Genomic DNA, 19,778 nt, shown 5'->3' with positions numbered 1-19,778 from the left:
CGGAACAAGCGCCAGATGAGTGACGCTGAATTTGAGCCAATGGGAGGCATGTGCGCGGTTTGAGAGGCGGGGCTTGTAGCCAATAAAAACCGAGGTGGGCGGGTCGTTGTCAAATCAGGCTCGGCAAATGTTTAAGGGGGGGAGGAAGTAAAGGAGCGTGATGCTACAACCTCCTTATAAAGCCACTCTCACGTTCTGTCTTGGAAATTAGAGTCATCCAATTGAGGTCTCACTCACTCGGCAACTCGCGCATATACTTTTGGACCAAACAGCAGCAGCAGCAGCACCTTTGTCGCCGCCATGACGTGCACCGAGGTTCAGGACATGCTCCACGGGGCCGAGACGCCTCTCTTTTGGGTCGGCGCCTTTGTGGTGGCCTCGATGTTTCTGTGGATCATCTACCGGCTCCTATCCGGCTTCAGGGTGTGGGTGTTGGGCAACGGGCAGCTCATCTCCCCCCGGCTAGGCAAATGGGCAGGTGAGTTCACCCTTTCTAACACTCCCTTACTTCACCACCAAGTGAATCCAGGTGTGTTTCAACGTAACTTTTGACGTCATATTTTTAATGTGGAAATCATGTTTGGTGAATGCAATCAAGGTTGTTGCAGTGGTTGCGTAACTGGCGCAGGTAAGCAGCTGATTGCGTGGCAAGATGACGTCGATTAGGTTCAATTGTGTGTGAATGAGTGGGTTTTCACCTACATTTGATTTTGGCTGCCCCACATTATCTTCTTAACCGTTTTTTTTGGGCCGGATCATAATGCACTTTTGAACCCTATTAACCCCAATCCACTTTTTCCTAAGGTGGCATATATATTTTCAAAGTAATTTTTTCTCTTATCGAAATGTGAGTTGAATATTACTTGCAAATTAATGTTTGATGATAATTTTTTGTGGATGGTCTGTCTGTAATGGACCCTGCCGAGGTTTGACCCACTTCTGCATAGGAAAAAAAGGACTGCACATTGTGTCAGTAGCACTCCCCCGCCTCTCATGCCTCTTTTATGATCAAAATCCTAATCTAATACACAAAAAAAGAAGGTACATTGATGAAGGCTGCTTTTAGGGATGACTAATGCGCATTTTTAGACCCCTCCCATTTCATGTCACTGATGTTGCGCACACAAGTATACCGGTGTACGTTGATGAGTCATCCACTGGTTCACTGCTTAGTCACCCGTTGACTACGGAGGAATAGTGATTTGGTATGCACAGGCCTTGGGAAATCAAGCTGTGATTAAATGCATCATCACTAATTATTTTATGACATCACCTTTTCTAAGATATGGATACATTTGAAGCATTGCGACTTGTAATGCTTAACAAGTTTGATTGATTAGTGATTAAAGTAAGGTGAATGATATTAAAGTAACTGTTTATTGGTACAAAATGACATCATGCACTTAAAATAATTCATTTGTCATTTAGCGATTTCTCATGTCAATTTTAGTTCAGGTTTGTTCAGTTTGATATTTGTGCTTCCATTCTAAAACGTGCTATGGTCATATTTAGGTTAAGTGTGTCATATTAGGGTAATGTTAAATATTCTAGAGGCAAGAAGTGATTTCAATTTGGTTTGACTTTGGGAGCTTATCTACTGCTTCAATTAGCAATGTGGAAATTAATGAAAGACTAGATTTGTTTGACCTTTTTAGGGGCATTTACATTCCCCTGTATTGACATTGAATTGAATATCTGATATCCATATCTAATTTCAATTAGCTTTTAGGTCTAGGAAATGATCCTATTGACGGTTAATTTACCCAAATTGGACTCAATACATTGGCTTTCATACTGCCATTTAAATCTGGATCCAAGTCTCCATATTTGGTTGTCCGTGCCACATTCCAACTGGACTCTGGCTTTTTGGGAAGTAATTGCGCATCCTCTTGATTTTTCTTCTTGTTTAACCAACTCCGTTTCACTTGGATCACCATTAAATACATGGCGTTTTCTAACTATTAGAAATATTTTAATACTTGTTCCCAGCATAAGAACCAACTTAATGAAAAAACGGATACATTCCTTTAACTTACTGTAATTTCAAGAGATGTCTAATTTATTCTTGGCTCACTACCAGTCCTTTTCAGCTCCTTTTTTTCAATGTCAATTTGTGGAAATCACCACTCCTCAAAACCGGTCGGTTTCGCAGAGTGAGCACTGTCTACAGTTGGGGCCTTGAAAGGTAGGGAGATTCTAAAAAAAGGCTTAACAAAGTACGCATTGCAACGGGCTTTCTCGCTTCAGCTGGTCAGACCAGATGTGCCGGTCAGGCCTGCACACGTGTGGCGTGGTTTGTCTTTGTGTGTCGTCATCTTTGACCCCAAGTAAGTGGGGTTGAAGGGGAGGCACCAACAAGGCATGTGTCAGTAAGTATTAGAAACCTTTTTGGAAGGGGTTGGCGTGACTGAGTACAATTCCCAAAGTTTTAATAATGGCTGTCGCAATAGGTGCCAAAGTTCAGCTATTTCTTTGTGTGCAAACACAAAATTTGTTGTTTTTGCATTTAACATAGGTCTTACAAAAATATTAGGGGTTTTCAAAAGAATTTACGTAGTTTTATGACATTAATTTGGCTCATATTTTTGTTGCTACCAACTTTGAAAACTTAGAAATAAGGATGGGAAAGTTCATTTTGATTATAATACTTTTATATTGCTTTTCTGCATTGGGAAATCAGTTGCATACTATTTTCTGCTATGTGATTATTTATAATGTACAGACAGACTTTTTAAGAAGACTTACTCAAGTAAAGGTTAATTAGCATTTTAAAAACACTTTGCCACATTTTAGTTCACTGATATTAAATTTACAACATAAATTAACCAAAATACTCGCATCAAATCAATAATTCCATGAAATTAAATGTCTTCAAAATAGCCAATTTGTATAAATTGTTCATTTTAGCCTGACTAATAATCTGTAAAAGCACAGGTGCCCAAATATACTTTAATTTTCCGTACAAATATGCTCTAGTCAGCCTAAATTGATTAGATTTTGCAATAAATTGTTCAAAACTTTGTTTGCTGAGCCCTTTTCTACTGTGCTATCGTGCAAAGAGGTGTCACCTGCGGTAAAAGGTGATTTTGATGGGAATGCTGCTGTGAAACTACATTCTTATTGGAGTCTATCCATCTGCACCTAATATTTAAATGTGAAAGGCTGCATTTTGCAGACAATTGTCACACGTGCAGCTTCAAATCTGTGCAATGTGGATGGACGTCTGTTAAATTTTACAGCTTGACGCAAGTGTTCACACTTATGTCTTGCAACACAGTTGCTGGCTTGCTGGTCAAACTGGTTTGTCAGCACGTGCTGAGCCTGTTGTGCTAGCTAAGGCTTACCGTTCTTTATTGAAATTGAAGTTCTCTTTTTGTATTTCTCAAGTTGGGTGGATGAAGAATGCAACTCTTCTCAGCAAATTTTAAGTAAAAAATCAAATAAGCAAGTAGCTTAAAGGGGTTTAGTTTTTGCTAACATGCAACAATTTACGGGGTCCCCAGCCCTAGTTGGCTGGGTGAGGCTCCATCACCCCTGTGACCATTGTGAGGATAAACAATACTGAAAATAAATGAATAACAGAAATGTCGTTTGACATGATCTTGATATACTTTTATTTTAGCTGTGTTTTTTATACAATAATTTGATTGTATATTGATGGCACCTACTTTTAATTAATATTTCCTGGCAAAATAAAATGACATTAAAGTGTCAAAATATAACTGTAACCTCTGTGAATGGTTTTCTAAGTTTGCAACAGGTTTACTGCCATTTTTTTAAGCAATACTTATGGTTTTCTGTTGTTTTAGATCAGAAGTCTGGTCCTCGAGGACTGCTGTCGGTGCAGGTTTTTGTTCCAACTGATCCAACACAGACAGTTTAACCAATTAGATTTCTGCTGAAACAAGAAGCCCCTAAATGCGATCTTCTGATTGTTCCTCTAACATAGCAGATTGGTGGGAAGGTTTCCTCTTTATAGTTTGGAATGAAAACCTGCAACCACAGCAGTCCTCGAATACCAGACCTCTGATCTAAAACAACAGAAAATCATAAGTATTGCTTAAAAAATGTCTGTAAAGCTGTTAAAAACTAAAAAAAAAACGTTGTGGATTTATTTGCTGACCGCTGTTTTAGATTAATCGATGCGGTGTTAAAATAAAATCTCCCCAAACATTTGTTGAACTGGTTAAATCGAATTTTGTACTTGTTTTTTCCTAAGAGGAGTTGGAAAATAGATAATTATATTATCAAAGACTATATTCTATTTACTTCCTGCGACAAAGTAAAATATATAATTGCATAAAAATGAACTGTTCAAATTCAGAGAGCGTTGCCTTTAATAGTCAAATAAAAATACAACCAAAAGCGACACTGTGGATGGAACACTCCACTGCAGCTGACTACACTGAGCAACAGGGATTCTCCCTGGTCTTCCCCTTTTTGTAGAGCAGGCGACTCCTAGTGGTAGGATTGAGATTGTGCAGGCAGTGTAAATCAAGGCGGATTCCCCCATATAACAACATTACATACACATGCACACACATTCTGTATACTGCATGCATGTATTTACTTATTGTTTTAAAATCCAAACGGATATTTGTTCAAAAATACTGTAGTCCATTACTTATTGCTTCAATATTATCAAATATAACTGTCTTTTATTCAGCCATTGTCTTCCCCTGTTCTCTCATGGGTGTGTCTGTGTAAGTGTATACAAGTATAACATTTCATATCACAAAGTAGAATTCCTCTTGAAACTTACTTGAGAAAAGAGGCGTATTATATAAGAGACATGGAGACCGCCTCCATTCATTACTTGGAGGTTGAATGCGTATGTGAATGATCTGTGCGTGTGTATATAAATTTCTTCATCTTTGTGAATGTATCACCCACCCCTCCTCTGAATGTCGTATGTGTGTACGCTTGTGCACGCTTTAGGTGGATGTGTGTGTGGGTGGGTGGAGCGCGAGAACGCCGCTGTTCATGTGCTGAACACGCTCAGTGACACGTGCTGAAGCCGAGGATGCTGGAAGAAAAAAAAAGGAAAAAAAAACCTTATGCTCTAGCTTCCCTTTCATCCTCCTCAGCAACGCATCACACAAGCGGATAGAAAGAGTCTTATAGCTACACCATCTTATTCATTTTTCTCGTATTGTCCGCATTGTATTGTTCTTCTTTGTTATCTTCTTTTAGTCGCGTCATCCCTCATTTCCTTTGTTATGTACCGAAACTAATTGGGACCAATATTTGGCAGAAAGAAGCAGGTGGTCTAAAATAACATCGAGTAAACACAAGTGTATTGCATTGGATTTAACTGTCCAAATACACATGCAAGGGCCATTTTACTGTTATTTTCAAGATAGCTTTTTACCAATTTAGTATCTTTAGAAGTGAAATCAACTGATTTGCAGCCAGTTACTTACTGTTTAGGCAAAAAACTCATCGTTGAAACTGTCCCCGCTGGATTTTTTTATTTTTTTAGTGTGGAACAAAGACTAAGGCCCACTGTGGCCCTTGAGGACCGGTTAGCCAACCCTCAAAAGGTGGCCTTTGTTTAGAGTAGCATAGTGTGAGTACAAGAATGGCCTGCCGACAGCAGTTTCAAACCTGTCTACCTTTTTTAAAGGTGAAAAATAACAGCAGGTCCCAGATTGGCAGTTTGCATTAAGCAAGAATGGGAAGAATTCTACTTACAAAGTTTAAACCAATTAGTGTCCTCAAATTCCAGGAACTCAATAAAGCCTGAGTGCATACTTTCTAAAAAATGTCGACTATTCATTGTTACTTACTTGAAAAGCTTTAAACGGTTTGGGCTGTAGATTGGACGTCTAATGTCGTCAAGTGCAGACAGTGAGTTTTTAGTGGAATAACTTAACTTTCACACCTAAATTTGAAAGTTTCAAATATTGCTTCAAATAGTTAAAGGACATTTCTTTATTTCTTTTAAACTTTGGAGCTATTTTGGCATTGTGTCTAAATATAGTAGCAGGATCTATCTTGGGTGTCTCTGAAGTACAAGTCTCCCTCCTTTACCCATCAAGTTTTATTTTTGTCGACTTTTATATACCCCATGTGACTTTCTCCCTGGCTATTTAAAGATATGTACACGTTTGTGTATGTGTTTCCATCTTGTGCTGCATGCTCACTCCCTCCCTTCCTCTGTGTAATGTAGGAGGCCCCTGCTCGTTGATAGGCGAGTTTGGGGTGCGACAGATTACATAACAAGGAGCAGGGCATACAAGGACCGCAGTGTCTCTTTTTATACTGAGAATCTTAATTGAGGATTTGGCAGATGCTTATTTTTACTATTGTTTTTTGTAAGATACGTTGTCAATCTTTTCATATCAAATTATTAAGTTTTTTTATTTTAATGTGCCAGGGTGATGGTATGTGAAAATGTTATTTTATGTTGAAAATGTTATGTTTTTTTCTTGGCAATCCAGTTATGCCATGTTCATGGTTCCTAATAGTTGGGTTTTTTCATTTTTATTTTTAGTCTTGTTTCCATTCTTTCCCCTCTCCTCACTCTAAACTACTCTTTGGGTATAAAGTTTTAAGTGTTGCCATTATTGACCTCCTAAGACCCAGGCTGTTGCAAGGCATGCATTTTTCCGTATTCTTTGATATTTCGGCTAATTGAGACCTGATGAGTGTTAAAACAAAAGTTGTACATGATGTAGTTGCTGAGAAAAGTGGCTCTTGTCGTCCAAGATTTAATTGTAGTCTTGTGACAACCAAAAATGAGATGTCTACACGTGGACGCCAGGTCATAGGATGTTAAAACAAACTGTTAAATGTCATAGGTCAAGATAAATATAGCATTATATTTAACAGTTCTTTGTAAAAAGGTTGCATGTTTGGGTGAAAACAACCAAATCTTATTTTTAGGCCGCATCACCCAGCCCTAGTATGAAGCCATTCATCCTTAATTTTATTTCGTCCAAAAGAAGTGACCACAAAAGGAATTTGTACCTTTTTTTACTTATTTATTTTTAAAATCTATTTACTCATACTTAACTTTACATGTAGGAAGAGAGCCACATTCACCAATAAGATTTTAAGTCATTAATTAAACGCAAAAAAACAGTAAATTCCATATTTTCTACTTCAAATATGCTGCCAATAGTGTTATGCAATCTCTTTTGATATACTACATTGCTCTAATTTGGGTGGGTAATTTCTGAAATGAACCTCTGTGAATATGCTATATTTAGAAAAAAGTTGCATAATACATTGTTATTTCAAGGCATCTTAGCCACTATTCTATTGCAATAGGCAACATATTGTCAGTTTGGTTAAATGATTTGCGTTTTCCATCATGATACCAAAGGAGTGTGCGGTGTTTCCCAGCATGCAGCGTGGATGCTGCAGCCTCGGTTGTCGTGGCAATGATGCTGACTCTGACGTCAGCAATCTTACTTGGTATTCAGGTGCATGTGGCAGGCAAGCATGCAAGGCGGGAGGCGATAGATGGGTGGGTGGGTTTCGGGGAGCGGAGAGGGTGGATGGGTGGGTGGGTGGGTGGGGGTTTAGCTCCCAGACGAAGCAGTCAGTCGCTGCTATTTTTACTCCTGCTGCTTTTTATAGAGCCGCGGCGTAGCGAGCAGGCAGTGGCCGCTCCTCAGCCCAGGGAGGGATGGAGGGAGGGATGGATGGAGGGAGGGTGGGTGGATGGGATGGGGGGCTTCGTTGTACAAAAGGCTGCTGGGATGTCAATACCTCTGGACATGACGTGGAGTGTTGAAGTGGTGTTCGTGGTGCCAAAGCGCCCCCGTCAGGCCACGTTTGGTGTTTAAGAGTAGTGCAACGTATCTTTCGCTGAACAAATTGGGAAAACCTGCTTTCATTTTATCAAGCGATAGCAAGGAAATCTGCAATTTAGTCATTGTTCTTTTATTGTCAATTTACGGTGGTGTCAAAAAGTAATACATGTTGGTGAGAGCAGTTTGTATTAGCCGCTCGTTTTCCTTACCAATTATCCTCACCAGGGTTACAAAACAGCAAATAGACGAGTTTTATTTTTTTCTCTTAAGCACCTGAATGTCAGTTTGAGACTGTGTCGGAACAGTGAATATGTTAAGAATAGCTCTTAGCACAGGGTTTTTCCAAACCTATCCCACTCAGTGCTACGTATATATTGTACAATTCAGTCAATGGAGAAAAGAGGGAAGCACTTTGCGTTCTGCTCGGAAGATTCTCAAAATAATTCTATATCTTATCATGGGAAAAGCCCTCGACTTGAATCAGTACACTCAATCAAAGTGATTGTCAATCCTCTTTTAGCAAATATCTAATTTGGTTGCCTTGCAGTTATGTCGTTATACTAAAGAGCATTCTTACACAATTGTGATCTGCTCGACTACATAAGCAAACTGTAAGCTTTTCTGCATCATCTATTAGTTCTCATAAGACGTATATATATTTTTTAAATCAGTACAATGAGGCACCACCACACTGAATAAAGAACTACCGTGTCCGCCTCCACCCAGCGTATCAGAACCCACATAAGCACACGCTCTTTAGGCAATCCGTGCGTGCGCAACACGCATGCAACGGTTATTCAGAGAATGCTGCTCTTATATAATAGGTGGGAGGAGTGTTGTCATTCATAAGTACAGCATGAGGATATGGAGATGTGCAAGGCAGTGGTGTGGGGGGTGCCAACTGTGTGATATAGCTCTCCTCCCGAATACTAAAGCACCCTTCAAGTAATTTTGATATAAATGTATATACATGTGTGTAAAAAAGAAATTCTAACTGAAGTCAAATTCAACCATTCACATTTTGATGTATGTAACCAAGGAGATGTTGACTTTGGGCGTTGTCTAAAACAAAGCGGAGCTATATCTTTGTCAGTTCAGGCGTATTCTTATTAACTGGGTATGTTTTGCATTGTTTGACACTGGTTGTTTTTTTTTAAATAAGCTGTAGCCGCTGTAACTGTTCAGACTGGTTGAGTTTTAGATGCAGTTTTTGGTCACACTCAAGTTCAGAACTTGAAGTCAATCATATTTTTTTAATCACCTGTCACTCAAAGACTAATTTTCCTACCAGCCACACCCCAGCCCTCATAAACAACATGAATTCTTGCACATGCTGTATTTTTATGTAAGTACATGTGCATCTCCTCACACCACATGCTTTTACACTGTTGCAACTCGGTGGGGTTGAGTGCAACCCGCCCACGTTGGCGTCAGCCGTCACAACTTTTTCCCTTTTGCAGTTTATAATATGAAATATTTATGGTCTCTGATATAAAGAAATTATTAAATTAAAAAAGTACTAGGAAAATTGAAAATGGCTTAAATGTTGTATTGTTGAATGCAAAGTAAACTGCCCTGTTTATATAGTATTAGAGACACTTGTTAGGTTCTCCTCCTTGTCGACCATTATGCGTATTACTCTTCCCCTTCTGGCATGAATTGGTATGGTCGGTTCCCATTGAAGCTTTTATCTGTCGGAGTGTTTCATTCTTAACATTGAAGGTGGGAGAGTGAAGCGAGAGACACCATGAAAGAGTCACATTTAAAAATAAACTGTGCTCCCCTTATTCACTTTTTGACTTTGTGCTACTCTCGGTCGCCTTCTTCTCTTCACTCTTCCCTCCTTCCTTCCCTCCCTCCGTCTTGATTTGGTTTCTCCTTCACACGCTCCTTCTCCTGCTTCTCTCCGCTTCTATTTTTAGACGCCCCCAGGATCCCGCCGCATCTCGCCAGCCCCTCTTCTTCCTCCTCCTCCTTCTCGTTCGTTTGTCATCGCTCCCACCCTCTCGCTCGTCGCCAGAGAATGTCCTCTAAGCCTCCATTAATCTTTCATCAACTGATCATCGATGCCTTGCGCACACGACGACCATTCTTTCTTTGCGTGCTTTGTTTCGCATCCTCATCAAATTGATCCGTTTGAAGCTTGACAGACACCCAAGGGGCTATTTTTAGAAACCGTGTTTGCCAAACATTCTCACCGCAGTCAAACCAGAATAGTCCAAATTTAAACCCTCTACATCTAATTGCATATGGAATATTGCTGCTCACGATCACAAAGTATACAAAATACTACACATTAAATGTCACATGGCAGTGCCTGGAAACTATTGTAGAACGTTTGCAAGTCTAAAATTGAGAAATTGTGGTATTATTTACATGGAATTTTCACTGAGCCTGCTTTCCATGCCGTTTTCTTCTAGCTATTCCAAGTTCAAATAGATGGGATAGGGCATCAATAGCGGTCAGTCGCCGATGAGTTGATATAAAAAGAACAGTAGAATCAGCTGTAGTAATGCCAGTTCCCACTGATGATCTAGTTGTGAGAAAATCTAATTTGAACGGAATTTTTTTGGATTCAAACCATTTCCCAGCCTGTAAAGTACTGACAGATTAAATATTTATTGTTGTATTATATTTCAAGTATCTTTGTCTATTTCCTTGGCAGATATCTGAACTCTTCTGTTCAATTTTCATTAACATATGATTTGAATTCACATATTTCAAGCCAAATATGAGGATTTATTGTTTTTGTTGCATGGGTTCATACTGTACCTTTCAATGAATGGTGAATGTGAACCATGACAGTAACCTTTCTCCAAGTTGGATTAACTTAAAATTCTCTTTAGGTGTGTATCGTTCAATGTATTGTATGCAGTGATCCCGATAAGCTTTGATTAGCCTCACCTGTCTGTGTGGTAGACAACGTGTATTTAAGCCGCAAGCATCGTCATGTCATCGGGAATTTTCGTCACAATGTTGCTTAGCCAGCGGAAAGTCTCGGTGACAAGCAGTCCAACCTGAAGTCAGGGTGTGGTCATGTTTTTGTTAAAAGTCAAGTAACAGTCAACAGCCAAGTTGCTGGTATTATTATCTACTGGTTTATGCAGACTTCAGCTCTTTCTGTTTATGAGAAAAAGTTTTTAATAATTGGAGAATTGTGCAGAAGTGGGTAAGAATTTAAAATGCATTAGAAAATTGTGCAAATTATTTGTTTTACAAAACTAGAAGTAAAATTTATCAAATCAAGATATTAATGATCAAATACTCTGACAAGGTCAACAAAGATTTAAAAAAAGTCAACCTAAAGTGTGTACATTTCCTGAGTTCGTTACATAAGCACTGCTCATTATTTGATATGTCTATCAATTGATGTAAAAAACTTAGTTTTAAAAACCCGACTGACCTTTCTTTTACCTTCCCTCTTTAGTTGTTACCGGAGCCACAGATGGAATTGGGAAATCCTATGCGGAGGAGGTGAGTCTCCTGAAAAGCCTTCTTTCTTGTTTGAATATTTATTTGACTTTCTTTGACAGAAAGCCTGTGACTCGGGCATACAATGTAGGGTTCAGTCAAAGGCCACAGCTAGTCTCGCCACAACACTTGAATCAGGGAAAACATACAAATATAATGACTTGCAAAGTGATAATTGTTAGCTCACACATCCTTAGGCTACTCCAACAAAAAAATATATCTGTTTTAAAATATATAAACTGTCAGCCACTTCCTGTAAAGACCATCCCCATATAACCTGACCTGTCTTCCTCCCAGCTTGCTCGTCGAGGGTTTGCCATCGTGTTGATCAGCCGTTCTCAACACAAGTTGGATGACGTGGCCAAGTCGCTTGGTAAGTGTACCTATGCCAGTTGGTCCCGCATCACACTATCTGGATATTAATTTCTGTATTTTTTTTGGACTATAAGTCTCATCTGCCAAAGAATACGCAATGACGAGAAGAATTAAGGCATACAAGTCCCATTTTTGGGAGGGTAATTTTTTATTTCACCAAGAAAAACAGGCTAAATACGCATTAATACATAATAGATACCCATTTACAAGTTGACGCTTGATTATTGGTCGCAGGCCCAGCCAAACTATGAAAAACATGTGACTTATAGTCCGGAAAATACGGTAGTATTGTGTATTAATAATAAAACTAATACAATAGCTTAGTCTAGATAACAATTGAGGGTGTCGATTATAAGGACGCTGTCCTCCCTTTGTTAGGATAAGTGAAAAAAATGCAAAATTCCATCTGCTCAATGGCTAATCATTCCGTCAGTCTAACAAAGAGGGGACACCCCTCAGTCATCTAATGGTCAATTCGTTCGTTTATTATTTATTTCAACTGTTAGTTATCCTTTTGCATAGTCGGTGACATCTACAGTTGCTTTGGTGGTCTGCAGCGTCCTCTGTTGTTTAATTCTAGGAATGCAGTAGAATTTCTCCCCCAGATTGTCTTCATTTAATGCGCAGTAATTTCTCTTCCTTTTTAAAAAAATATAAATAAATAAACGTTGTTTTTATTTTGTTTCAGAGGACCAGTTTGGAGTGGAGACGAAGATCATTGCCGCTGACTTTGGCAAGACCAACATTTACCCTTCCATCGAGGCAGGACTGTCAGGGTTGGAGATTGGTGTTCTCGGTAAAGAATTTACATGTTCACTTAAATTCTCTTTTTGATGGTCTATATATGTTTGGTGTTTTTTTTTATACAGCACTACCAAAAATATTTAGGGTCAATGTGAATTACTACATGTTTTAAAAGAAAATCAACAAGTTTTACAAATCCCAGAATTAAAAATGCACATTTCTACGAATTAAAATAAAAGGGAAATCCTCAACCATTTTCAATGAATTTTCTGACATAAAATACACATCCATACACGTATATTTTTAAATTTCTGTTTCACTGTTCGGTCATTTTAATCTTTTTTGGGCACAAGATATGCAAATGGTAGTTGGTGCTTTACTTGCTTTAGCAGTAGACATACTATATACATTTAGAATGAGTATGACTGCATTAAACAGTTTAAAGATGTGTATTACATCATTATGTACTTGACACTTAAAGAAATCTGAGTTGGATCAATTTGTCATGTACATTGTGCCTAAAGAACTCTTTGTCCCTATTTTAAAACCAGTTGCTCTTCTGCTTGTTAGGTGTGGCTGACTAGTTTCTCTCGTTTGCTTTTGCTGCCTCCTTGTGGGTAGTTTTATTTTTATTTTTTTAATCTCACATTGTTATTTTTTTTCCTATTTACAGTAAATAATGTTGGTGTCTCCTATCCATACCCCGAGTACTACCTCCATATTCCTGATCTGGACAATGTAAGTTTCCCTAAAAAATGTGTCTTAATGGATTTATTTGCTAAATTGAAGCTTATGTTTCATGTTATATTTTGTTTCAGTTCATCACCAATATGATTAATGTCAACATGACATCAGTCTGTCAGGTAAGTTTCCTGGGTCTGAGCCTATAAAGCCCATGCCAATGTTTCTTCTTCCATCTTTCCCCTTCTGTCACTGCTGCCCTTTCTTCTTCTTCTTTGGTGGTTACCTGCAGTCTCTCACTTGTTCCCAAAGCAACGGTGGACTACACCAACGCTGTCTGCGCTGCCACCCACGCATCTCTCCCTCCTTTTACCCACACGCTCTACCTTTTCTGATTCCTGAACGCTTACCAAGCTCCTAGATTTGTCTTTAAGAGTCTAACAAACATGTTGCCCACTAGATGACCCGCTTGGTGCTGCCCAGAATGGCTGACAGGTGAGCTCCTCCTGTATGTTTTCTTCTTTTTTTTTAATGTCATGCATTCACGTCAGACCATTGTTACCTATGAAAAGCTTCTAGGTATGTAGTATCATTGAGTCTTTCCCCGCCACAGCCATGGCTGCTTCCTCTCCTTTTGTTCACAAATGCTGACAAGCTTTCAATTCACACAAAGTACCCTCCCTTCTGCCATTGGCCTGCCGTGTTCCCACGTGACCGATGTGGGCCAACTGTGTCACAGGCACATTCTGAGTTGTCTCCCCCCCCCCCCACCCCGCTTTAAAACTACATCACTGCAGCAACAGGCTGCCATGGCAACGCACACTGGCAACGTGCGTTTGCATGTGAGAGTGTGTTTGTGTGTGTGTGATAATGCTGTGTGTTTGTTTGAGAGAGCAGACACAGGATTTCCTGGAAAATTGTTGATGCGATTTTGATCCTAAAATAGATGTATAGGACAGGTCAAAACACTTGAAAAGCTTTCCGCAATGACATTTTTCTTAAATTTGAAGTCCCCCGCCATAGACAAATGATTTTGTTTGGTTATTTAACTAACCATATGCTTTATTATCACTAGTGATTTGACTACTCATTTTTTAAAAATATTTTTCAATGATGCAAAAAAAATCACAATAATACAATTGACTATTTCTCATAACAAATCTAAATGTTACTGTGATCAAAAGTTGACTTGGATATTAAAATACATGCAATTTAAACATATCTATTTTATTACAAGTAAAATTAATCTCAATGAAAATTGTCATGTTAAGAATGTTTTAATTTACATTAGCTTTTGCTCCCAAAAATATTCTTGATTATTTTTTTCCTTTTTTTAAATTTGCACATTTGTCCATGCCATGATCAACATCAGCCCCTATAGAGCGCTGGTTCTTAAAATCATCCCCAAAACTACATGTAAATACTTTTTGCAAATCTAGGGGAAGATACTGATTTAAGCTGGGTATAGCACACACAGTGTTGGTATATGGACGGCTTCACAAGCGAAATCCACGTCAACCCTTACCATGTTTTTGTCACTTACAGTTGGTCAACAATTGTTTTTGTTCCTTCTGTTAATCTTGTGTTATTTCAGATCCAAAGGTATAATCCTCAACATCTCCTCAGCCAGTGGCATGTATCCTCTCCCACTGCTCACCATCTACTCTGCCACAAAGGTTTGCACTACATCCCCACTCAATTCACTTCAAGTACAAGTTATTACTTTCTGCAATCAAAATCTTTATCTTCACCCTTCTGTAACGTAGGCCTTTGTGGATTTCTTCTCTCGTGGTCTCCAAGAAGAATACAGGCGTCAAGGTATCATCATCCAGGTGAGAAGGTTGCCACTTTTGCACATACGTAGTTGTATATTATATAACACATTAGTTCAGAATTCTTACTCACAAAAAACATAGTCAAAGTCACTTGAACTCAAATAAATGGGTGATTAATCAAATAAAAGAGGTAGTGGTCTCAAAGATTATAGAAAAAAAAGTTGACTGCGACAATGCACTTATTGACATGACTGTTTGCTTGGCTGTTTTTGCAGTGAAAGTGACAGAACATCTTGTCCAACTTTGAAAATGATGTTCTGTTTTAAGCACTCGCTCCAGGCACTCTTGTGACATCTGCTGTTAATAAACAACACTGCACTTTTCAGCTCAACAGTCCCAAATTAGTTTCCCATTGGGTCATCACATTAATGTTTAAAAAAGAGACTCTACGTTCATTCATTTGTTTCTTATAAAGCCAAAAACTTACCAAACCCAGTCAGACACCTAAACCATAATATATGAATTTCTGACTCTGCCCACTTGTAGAATTGATCTGTATAAGAGTACTCACTAACTTCTTCCTTCAGAGTGTGCTGCCCTTCTTCGTGGCCACCAAAATGACCCGCATCAGGAAACCTACCCTGGATAAACCCACACCGGAGCGCTATGTGGCCGCCGAGCTCAACACCGTGGGCCTGCAAAGTCAGACCAATGGATACTTTCCACATGCCGTCATGGTAAAACACTTGTACCCATAGGAACATTGTATCTAAAGATTGCTGCGTAACGTTATATAAGAAAACAACAACATTCTTCCTAATTACTATGATGTTGCTCTCATATGCATCTGGCCATAGTCACTAGTGCACTTTTGCAGCAAAAAAAGGGGAAGAAAACACGCACCCTTATGCACTTGCATTCCCCCCATGCTCTTAAATGAACCAAACACTTCTTTCCACTGACTTCTTTCCTTTTATTTTCTTCCAAAAGGGCTGGGTGACCACCAAACTGGTACCCATCGCCATTGTAATCTTCCTGGGTGCACGAATGAACCGCCTTCAGCGCACAGGATACTTGAATAGGAGGAAGCAGCGTGAGCAGAAGAACGGAACTGGCTTGAAGACCGACTGAGAACACCAATTTTGACCCTGACTCAGTGTATAAGCGTGAGCTCCTTTGGAGGGTTCTCATTGGAGAACTAATGTGGGGCATTTGAGTTGGTCAACCTGAAGAAACCAAAGAAAAAATAAAACTTGATTTGAGATGAGATATAATGGCCTAAAAATAAGAAACTATGGTTTGTTAAATCCTGCTGTTGTAAGCAGTGGAAAAGGTGGTGGGTTTTTATTTGAAACATCATAAGTGTAAAAAATAATATTTATTTTATATTTGTTTAAGAACTCCTACCCAACACATATCTTGATGGTTCAAGAGTAGCTTTCAACCAAGTCCTTTCTTATGACAAACCGATGAAGCTGCTTGTTTATCTGCGTGAGGTGAAGTGTTGTGACACTATTTATTACGAAGATGCCTTGTGGTGGGATGTTGTTACGAACAGATATCACTTTATTTTTGTGTTTTTGGAGTCCTAAACAACACAAGTGCCTTTCTACAGTCATTGATGCTACAATTACTTGCAACACTTGCCTTTCTCAGTGTCCCATTTGTTGTGTTTTCGCAATAATGGACATGAATATTTCACAATGAACCTTTCACGTTGACCTATTGGCGTATTATCAGATGTCACAATTCTGAGTTTGGAGTATATGGCGCCTCATGGTCAGAGGCAATCTTTTTCAAAAGCTTTATCGACCACATGATATGTGATGTGCACTGTTTACCTCTGATTGTAGCTGTGTTTTTTTTTGCTACGGTTTGTTAATAAAAGTATACATTTGACACATTAATATTCTATTTCTTTCATAGTTCTCCTGAATAGAGGGGTTATTCATCAGTGATATATTGTTCAAATATGTATGTTATGTAAATAAAATAAGGACTGAATTAAAAACAGACTAAGTGGGTTGTTGAGATAGACTAAACCCTTTAACAAGTTGCAATTTTTGAATAAATAAAAAAACTGCATTAATAAATAACATTTTATATGGTGGGGCTCTGCATAAAACTGTTTATCCCTCAGATAACTGCTAAAAATGACAATGATTTTAAGTGCAGATTTTTTTCTAAATAAACGTGAATCAAAATAAGACCAATGAACTGTGTTTGAGGTGAAAGTCTCACAAAAGATGAGGTAAAATCTAAAGAGGAACCATTCTTCTATATATTTATTGCAGGTTGTTCTTATTATGGTGGAACACACAACTGTCATGGCGCTCCATCCTCATGTAATGTAACCAAAATTATCTCCGTTCTTCGCAGTTCTACGATGTTTTGTGTTTCCAGGTGAGTCTTTTTTTTTACCAGTAATCGTGCATCACTTTTTAATTAAATAAAAAAACATTTAGATGTTATGTATGGAATAATACATGGCTTTTGATCGTTTTGCAGAGATACGCAATAAAGGAACTGAACTTGGATGTAGCTCTGACTATAGTTGTAGCTAAAATATATTCTTTATTGACCACCCACATTTTAGAAAAGAACCACAATTTCACGTGCATGTACATGACAAACAAAAAAGTATTCTCTTTCCCCCCCTCATTTTTGCATAGGCGTGATGTCGGATAAACGCCAGCGTGCCAGGGTGCAAGGCTCCTGGGCAAAACCGCTGCCCAAACAACCGAGGCCAGCAGGTAGCGCGTGGCACGTTGACGGCACTAGACGTCCAAATCATGTGCTTTGTTTCTATTCACTGTGTAGGTCCCCATAGCCAAAGTGCCAATCCCGCTGGAGCATCATGGGGAGTTCATCCAAAGACAACGCCTGACCAATTTGAGTTCCAGCAGCCCGTTAAGGTCCCTTTTCTACATAAACAAACAATCCAACACTATCTATCCTTATAATGTCCCATTTACTGAAAATACATTATATTTCTCTTTTCAGGCAACTAGAGAGGTTCCCCCAGAGAAAGTTATTGAGTAAGTACCAGATTGGAATCGAATTGATCTTTATTTTTTTCAATGTGGCACACTATTAAATGTTAAATTATTATGTTGTATTCCACAGCCAGGCAGGTTATTATGAAATCAGCCATGGGCCTTCAGGGATTTCCAGGTCAGTAAATAAAAAAAAAACGGCAATAGGACGTTCAGTCCATTAAAACTGGGAAGGGCTGGTAGCAAAAGATCCTCCCCAGGCTCCCCAGTCAAAATGGGTTGGACGTCTTCTACCATCAATGGTGCGGTATAAGTCAATTTTACTACTGTAAACATTTTGTGTGCGGTTGTATTGTGTGCTCAGACTCCGGCTGCTACCAGGCTTTCTTTCAGCTCAGGAGGCCGACTGGATGTTCAGTCATCTGCTGGCAGAACTCCCCTGGTCACAAAAGACCAATATTAGACAAGGTTGGTACAGTCAATGATAAAATGTAACCATAAGCTCTTGCTATTTCTGTGTTTCCTCCCGTTTCCATTAGGTGAAGCCTACTCGGAACCAAGGTTGACCTGCTGGTTTGGAGAGTTACCCTACACGTACGCTCGTTCTACTCTGGCTGCCAATACAAAGGTCTTTTAACATTTCACATTTCATACTTTGCCTGACAAAGTGAAGTGCACTTCTCATTTCAAACATTTGTTGGCATGAGTTACAAAATTGTTCTTGGTTCAAATGAAATGGATGTCAAAGTAGTTGTACAGCCTGAACTCTGACTATCATGCTCTCTGTCCCATTTAGTGGCATCCGTTGCTGCTGAGCCTTCGCCGAGAGGTCGCTGAGGCGAGCGGCGGAGGAGACGACCGCTTCAACTCGCTGCTCTGCAACCTGTACCGAGATGGACACGACAGCATCGGCTGGCACAGCGATGACGAGGCCTCGCTGGGCCACCAGCCCGTCATTGCTTCGCTAAGCCTAGGGGACAACCGAGTGTTCAGCCTGCGCAAAAAACCACCACCGGTAGGACACGTGCACGGGCTCACACTACTAAAACACTTCCTTTGTGGAATTAGCATTTTTCTTTGGGTACTCAGGTTTCCTCCTACGTCCCAAAATATGCATTGTAGGCTTGTTGAACACTCTAAATTTCCCTTAGCTATGTATGTATATATATCACTTTGCCGTAGGAAGAAAATGGTGACTACACCTACATGGAGCGTATTAAGGTTCCTCTGGGTCATGGAACGCTGCTTCTGATGGAAGGTGCCACGCAAGATGATTGGCAGGTAGGCGCCCACAAACACACATACAGCATACGTTAGTATGCTTTTATTTATAAATATCAGAAACATGTTACCTCAGTAATCTAATGTGTGGTTTCCAAAACAAAGAATTAACCCACTCTTAAAATAATAAATCAGTGGAGGGGTTCTTATTAACCCTGATCATGTAAGTCTGTGCTGATATTGTTTCTTTCTGCGGTACTCAGCATCAGGTGGCCAAGGAGTACCACGACCGTGGGCCTCGCATCAACCTCACCTTCCGAAGTATATTCCCTGAGCCGCAGGGGCACAGACCGGGCACTAAATTGAGTTTTACTACTGTGCAGACCTGAACGTCATGAACTGGAACCCATCTGGTGTGGGTGAGATTTTCAATTTCTAAGTGTAACCGGGCTTGTCTGGTCACATTCTATTACCTGATGTGACGTGCTCATGTTAGAATTCTGTGGTAAAATACTTGAAGTCTACCCATTTTTGTAAAGTAGATATTTACTACACTTACAACAAATTCATATATCGGACTTACAGTTGAAGTTGGAGTCCAATTGCTGGTGATCAATGTTTGTAATATGAAAGAGTAAAATTAAACGTATGTTAGTAAACCAGTTTACTTCTTGGCTGCCTTTAATAGCGCTCAGTCCAATCCATTTTGACAGTCAGATGAAATTAGACATCTAGCTACGTCAAATGAGTAA

At 39.3% G+C, this 19,778-nt stretch overlaps 2 protein-coding genes across 2 annotated transcripts; both read left to right on the top strand.

The window, feature by feature from the left end:
* The first annotated feature begins 103 nt into the window (after positions 1 to 103).
* Positions 104 to 16,716, top strand: hsd17b12a (hydroxysteroid (17-beta) dehydrogenase 12a). The gene is made up of 11 exons (XM_077741882.1): positions 104 to 478; positions 11,191 to 11,237; positions 11,532 to 11,607; positions 12,298 to 12,405; positions 13,027 to 13,091; positions 13,172 to 13,216; positions 13,495 to 13,529; positions 14,629 to 14,710; positions 14,801 to 14,866; positions 15,397 to 15,546; positions 15,800 to 16,716. Exons 1-11 carry the CDS (start codon positions 301 to 303, stop codon positions 15,938 to 15,940), a joined length of 993 nt encoding a protein of 330 aa, XP_077598008.1. The 5' UTR covers positions 104 to 300; the 3' UTR covers positions 15,941 to 16,716.
* Positions 16,717 to 17,099: 383 nt separating this feature from the next.
* On the top strand, positions 17,100 to 19,688 carry alkbh3 (alkB homolog 3, alpha-ketoglutarate dependent dioxygenase). The gene is made up of 10 exons (XM_077712005.1): positions 17,100 to 17,212; positions 17,482 to 17,562; positions 17,630 to 17,724; positions 17,813 to 17,847; positions 17,936 to 17,983; positions 18,170 to 18,273; positions 18,345 to 18,433; positions 18,602 to 18,820; positions 18,988 to 19,086; positions 19,290 to 19,688. Exons 2-10 carry the CDS (start codon positions 17,487 to 17,489, stop codon positions 19,413 to 19,415), a joined length of 891 nt encoding a protein of 296 aa, XP_077568131.1. The 5' UTR covers positions 17,100 to 17,212; positions 17,482 to 17,486; the 3' UTR covers positions 19,416 to 19,688.
* The last annotated feature ends 90 nt before the right edge of the window (positions 19,689 to 19,778 follow it).

The sequence above is a fragment of the Stigmatopora nigra genome, chromosome 2 (genome assembly GCF_051989575.1).
Source record: "Stigmatopora nigra isolate UIUO_SnigA chromosome 2, RoL_Snig_1.1, whole genome shotgun sequence".
NCBI lineage: Eukaryota > Metazoa > Chordata > Actinopteri > Syngnathiformes > Syngnathidae > Stigmatopora > Stigmatopora nigra.
This window is presented reverse-complemented; position numbering and strand designations above follow the sequence as displayed.